A 6,097-nucleotide genomic window follows, 5' to 3' on the forward strand; every position below is an offset into this window, starting at 1 on the left:
TGATATTTAAGGGGACAGTAAATTAATATAGGACAGGTTTAAGTGGAGTGATGTTATATGATACATATTAGACATATTATTTATGGTTGTCCAATTAAGTACATTTATTATTATTTCTTGTCTTGTAATATAGTACTGTAGCTATGTTATATATTTTCAGACAGAGTCGATATGACACGAGTCCATTTTGCAACTAGAGTCCATACGAACTCTGCAGAGGAATCCAGTCAGATCCATTCCTCTTTTATATCCTCCTCACCCTGCAAGTTTATTTCCTTCAAGTGCCCATCCAATTTTGAAATAATTGATCATCTCTGCTTCCATCATCCCCTTAGGCTATAGGCTGCCTAAATAAAGTTCTTCCTCACATTCTGCGTGTATCTCTAATCAAGTAATACATTGCTGTATATTACGTGCATCTTTAGTCCCAAAAAAATTATATGTATCAGAATCAGTGAGCATGGACCTGTCGATCAGCATGAATTGTCACCTTCAGAAGAATTGGGGCGGTGTATATTAGGTACAGCAGAGTGAGAATGGAGGGAGAGTGTGTGGGATGGGGATTTACAGCTTTTGGGGAATGAGAGAGGAAGAATGTTTCATAGAAACTAGAATTGTTTGTTTTGAATTTCTAACCTGTACTGACAGTGATGATTTTTGTAAACTCCTTTCACAGGATATCTGGAGGTGAGGATTTGCAGACTGAAATCTCAAAACAAACTTCACGCCATGATCTGACAAAGTCACTCGATTCATCGGGATGTGGATGTCATTGGCATTTGAATCTAGAAGAAGAAATGTTTATTTGTTCTGTTTCTGGGAGAAGATTTCAAACATCAGTGTGACTGGGAAAGCACCGAAACACACACACACCCGCGTGAGAGTGTTCCAGTGAACTGACTGTGGAAAGAGCTTTAACCAGTAACACAGCCTGAAAAAACTTCGCAGCATTCACACTGGGGAGAAACTGTAAATGTGTTCTGTTTGTAGATGAGTCTTCAACTGATCGTTGAACCTGGCAAGACAGAAGGACACCCTCGCCATGGAGAAAAGATGGAAGTGTGGGGGCTGTGGGAAGGGATTCCGTTGCCCGTCTGATCTGGAAACGCATCGACGCAGTCACACTGGGGAAAGGCCATTCACCTGCTTCGTATGTGGAGAGGGATTCAGCAAGTCATCCACTCTGCAGTCACACCAGCGAGTTCACACCGGGGAGAGGCCATTCACCTGCTCCGAGTGTGGGAAGGGATTCACTCAGTCAACCAACCTGCTGACACACAAGCGGGTTCACACCAGAGAGAGGCCGTTCACCTGCTCTGAGTGTGGGAAAGGATTCACTCAGTCATCCAACCTGCTAATACACCAGCGAGTTCACACTGGGGAGAGGTCATTCACTTGCTCCAAATGTGGGAAGGGATTCACCCAGTCATCCAACCTACTGACACATCAGCGAGTTCATACAGGGGAGAGGCCATTTGCCTGCTCTGTGTGTGGGAAGGGATTTAGTCGGTTATCCAGCCTGCAGGAACACCAGCGCGTTCACACTGGGGAGAGGCCATTCATCTGCCCTGTATGTGGAAAGGCATTCACTTGGTCCTCCCTTCTATTGAGACACCAGAGACTGCACCAGTGATTACAAGGGTTCATTCTGTTGTTATTGCTGCTGCGAATCACATCCAGGACTGAACCATGTTCATTCTCACAGCTGGACTGTCCGGTCTCATGACCTTGCTTCCAGTGGACTGATGCACTTTGAGACTTGTTGCGAATATCCAGTTTCATCTTTCATTTGGATCAGAGAATGAAAGGGTGTTTGGAAGGAAAAAGAAATTCAGTTTGCCTTCCATTTTCTCCCAAAGTGTCACTCATTGCCTTGGAGATGGGCTGTGGGGGTTAGAGTGTTTTTTTTTAATTTATCTGGATGTTTCTCTCAGGGGACAATTACAGACTTGGTCTTGTGTAATTTACAGTTCACTTGGAATTCATGTGAGGGGAAAAAGAAGTTGGAAGATTTGCCTAGTTTGAAGCTAGAGGAAGAAATCTCCAGTGGTCCTCAACGTGAAAGGCAGTTGGCCTTGTGTCAGAGAGCAGTCAGCTTGGAAAGAGCTGTGAAGAAGCTGTGGGAGCTGACTGGGAAAAAGCAGCTGTCCAAAGCCAGCTGAAGAAGGCAGTGGCATCCTCACAGAGAGGAAGAGCTCTGCATATCTAAGTCCCAGACTGGAGAGAAATCAAAGTAAATTCCAGAGGGCTGTGGCATACTTTGGGCTGGCCCCAAAGAAAGTGAATGAAGCCTCAAGATTTCGTAAGGTAAGGGAACCATTGGGGAGGGAGTGGTGCTTTCTTCATTTATTGGTTGAGATATATATACAATAAAGTTTGTTTTTGTGTAAAAGTATGAAATTTTGTGGTGTAATTCTTTCAGTTAATCACTGGCTGTTTAGACTTATTTTTAAACATTAACAGTCCCTACCGGGATTGTAACATTCTAGTTTGTTGCCTGGTGAGAATAGTGACCAGAAACGGTCAGTGAGAATCTCCACAGAGAGCGAGGCAGCAGAAGCCAATCTGTGTCAGAAAGCAATGCCAGCATTTATTGTCCATCCTTAATTGCCCATGAGATAGTTGTGATGATCTTCCTTCTTCAACCGCTGCAGCCCACCTTGTCCAACTTATCTGTTGTGGTTTGGTACAGCTGAGTTTCTTTCTCAGCCATTTCCGAGGAAGGTTAAGAGTCAACCACATTGCTGCGGGTTCAGAGTCACATGTAGGCCAGACTAGGGAAGGACGGCAGATTTCCCTCCCGACAGGGTATTGGTGAACCAGGTGTAAGAGAATTCCAAAGATTTACAAACCTTCTGAGTGAAAACAAATCTCCTCATCTCAGTCTGAAATGATCGGCCCCTTATCCTGAGTCTGTGCACCTGTGTTGTAGATTCCCCAGCTAGGGGGCAACAACCTCAATGTCTACCCTTCATACCCTGACACTGGCTGCACATTGGCTCCGCCAATTGTCAACTGACCCTCTGGCATCAAAGTGAGGGAGCCATATTCATGATGAATAAGTCATGGCTGGTTGACATTGGCGGGCTTCCTGCTGCCCCCAGTTGATGCCGCTAACCCCTCCCCTTGGCACCAGGCTTCCTCCCAGCCTTGGGATCACCATGTGGAGCAGGAACCTCGGCTTTGCTCCTTGTGGCACTGAAGCCCAGTCTGGTGCCCACCTGCACCACCCTCCCACCCAGACAGATACCAGGGACCTGACATTGGCCCCCATGGAGCCTAAAGTCAGAAGCATTTTCAAAGCAAATGCTGATGCTCCTTTAAATTGATGCATATGTCACTGAAAGAAAAATCCAGTAAAAATCTAATTGTAATTTAGTATAGTGGCTACGTTATATATTTCCAGTTAGAGAGTCGTTACATCACAAGTAATCCACTCAGTAACTCGGGTCCATGCCGACTCTCTGTAGAACAATCCGGTCAGTTCCATTCCCTCTCTCTATCCTCGTTCCCCTGCAAGTTTATTTCCTTCAAATGCCCATCCAATTTCATTTTGAAATCACTTACTGTCTCTGCTTCCACCATCCTCATAGGCAGCGAGTTCCAGGCCATGACCACGCGCTGAAAATCCCCCCATATCTCTATCTTATTGAGTAGTGTATACAACACACATTTTTAGTTCAGTATATGCTTGTGTGTGTATATATATATATATATATATGATATATATTACATTCCTCATACATGGTGAAGAATTCCTTCACCTTTGCAAAGACCATACAGGACTTGCACATCGATCGCAACGCCATGTCCATGTGCTTGTTCAACATCGTGAGCCTATTCACTAATACACCGCTCAGGGAAGCCATAGAGATTTGCACCAAGTCACTATGTCATGGCAATCTAACCCTCCACCATTGTCTGAATCTGCATTCATTGAACTTATGAACTCAGTAACTCGCACAGTTGGGTTCTGTTTTAATGACACCATGTCTGCCCAAATGGATCATGTTGACATGAAATCCTCCCCCCCCCAGGCCCAGCTATCACGAACATCTTTCTCAGTTTCCATGAGAAACACGTCTTTGATGGAATAGGCCCTAACCTCCTACCCCTTCTGTATTCCCAAGACGTAGGTGATATATTAGTTATATTTGATTCTGCAGCTACATCTAAGGTTTTCCTTACAGATCTTAATGGGTTCCAGCCGGTGCTCAAATTCCCCTTTGAAATAGAGCAGTCAAATGAGCTCCCATTCCTCAATGTGGTGGTTGAGATACCTGTTAATGGGTTCTCTACTACCGTCTACTGCATGCGTGCCTTCACTGGTCAATACATGTGTTGTGATTCCTACATTTCCACGCACTATAAGACTGGCCTAATCAGCAACCTCGTAAACAAGGCCTGAGCCATTTGCTCACCATGCAAGCTTGATGCCAAATAGGCTGCCTCAAAGCTATCCTGCGGGTTAATGGCTACCATACCTAGACCATGGCTCACTGGATAATCGCGCAAACTCATGAACGGGCCTAAGGCTTGGGTCCTGAAAATGCCCAGTCTACCTCAGATTACCTGGAAGCGTAAGGTGTCTCAAAAATGTAAGCAACATTGTTAGTATGCAGTGGCAACATTAGTGATATTCTTCACTAACAGAATGCTGATGTTAAACCAAAAAGACATTCTGCCTACCACACAAATGAGTAACGTGGTACATGAATTTCAGTGCTGGAGTGTTGCCAGGTATGTAACCTGTATGTCTCAATGATTGGCAGATCATATCAAGCAGCACATCCTTTTGGCTGTTTGCAATTGGCAAAGTACTGACTGTAGTTAACCAGACAGAGCTTGCAAAACTCAGAACATAGTAACTAATATTAGATGTGATTCCGCAATTGGACAACACTTACTAAACGATCCTGATTGTGCTAAGAATGAAACTAACAATCAATTTAAGATTATCAGTCAGACTCACAGTGTGGCTCACTGACATTCAAACACTGGGCCCTATTTTTTTCAAACAGAAAGAACATGTCCATGAATTGCAACTTTTTCAACTAAACAGAAGCTTCGGGAACAGCCATTCCCTTGTTCATTCCCCAAGGCAATGAATTGACCAATCAGAGTCAATTTGTCTGGTTTGAATTTTTAAGAAAAGCTTGGCAGTTACTGTTCCCTGGTGCATTCTCCATGGCAACACCTCTACCAATCACAGTCCACTTGCCAACCAATCAGCAGCCCATTTTCATACCCATTGTTCCCTTTGAGATTTGGTATTCTTGTGGATCTGTCCTGATGAGGGCAAGATGAAAAGCTTCAACATCATGTCTCTTTTCTCAGCAATGCTAGAGTTTTGTACTAGCAATTGACTACCTGTTAATATCATTAATATAGTTAATCTGTTCCGAAGGAGAGTCGGATTGGACTCAAAACATTAACTCTGTTTTCCTTTCCACAGATGCTGCCAACCTGCGGAGTTTTTCCAGCACATTGTTTGTATTTCAGATCTCCAACATCTGCAGTATTTTGCTTTTATATTAATCTAACCCTTAAGTAAATTAGTTCTGTCAGTTAATAACATTGATTCAAGTACAGTGTTAACTATGCTAATTTGTTAATAAAGTGGTGTTAACTCATTGATATTTGTCTGGACTAAATTTCATTACCTTTTTTTATTACTGACTGGGATCTCCCTCTCTCTCACTGCACCTTGTGTTTCTCTCAGCACACTAACTGGGCTATCCATCAAATCTTGGGACATGCATGTTGCATACAAACTGTGAGACAGTGAGCAGGTTATTGCTGAGTAAGTACTGCCTGATAGCACTGTTGATGAACCTTCCACTATTTTATGGTACAGTTCGAAAGAGTGAGCAGGGACAGAGGCTCCTGCGGGTCCATGTGCATTGATAGTGGAAATGGAAACGGCAAGTGATTTCAAAAGGAAATTGGATGGGCACTTGTGGGAAATAAACTCTCAGGGCTACAGTGACAGAATGGGCAATGGGACTGACTAGTTTGCCGTAGAGTCAGCACCATGGATTCGATGGGCCAAATGACCTCCTTCTCTGCCCTAATGATTCTGTGATCTAAAGAGCAC

The 6,097-nt window shown here is 43.9% G+C and overlaps 1 protein-coding gene across 1 annotated transcript; it reads left to right on the plus strand.

Moving 5' to 3' along the window:
* The first annotated feature begins 680 nt into the window (after positions 1 to 680).
* On the plus strand, positions 681 to 5,836 carry LOC121270441 (zinc finger protein 239-like). The gene is made up of 2 exons (XM_041175774.1): positions 681 to 2,307; positions 5,456 to 5,836. The coding sequence occupies exon 1, from the start codon at positions 1,043 to 1,045 to the stop codon at positions 1,631 to 1,633; it is 591 nt and encodes a 196-aa protein (XP_041031708.1). The 5' UTR covers positions 681 to 1,042; the 3' UTR covers positions 1,634 to 2,307; positions 5,456 to 5,836.
* Positions 5,837 to 6,097: the final 261 nt, after the last annotated feature.

This window comes from Carcharodon carcharias, chromosome 27, assembly GCF_017639515.1.
Source record: "Carcharodon carcharias isolate sCarCar2 chromosome 27, sCarCar2.pri, whole genome shotgun sequence".
NCBI lineage: Eukaryota > Metazoa > Chordata > Chondrichthyes > Lamniformes > Lamnidae > Carcharodon > Carcharodon carcharias.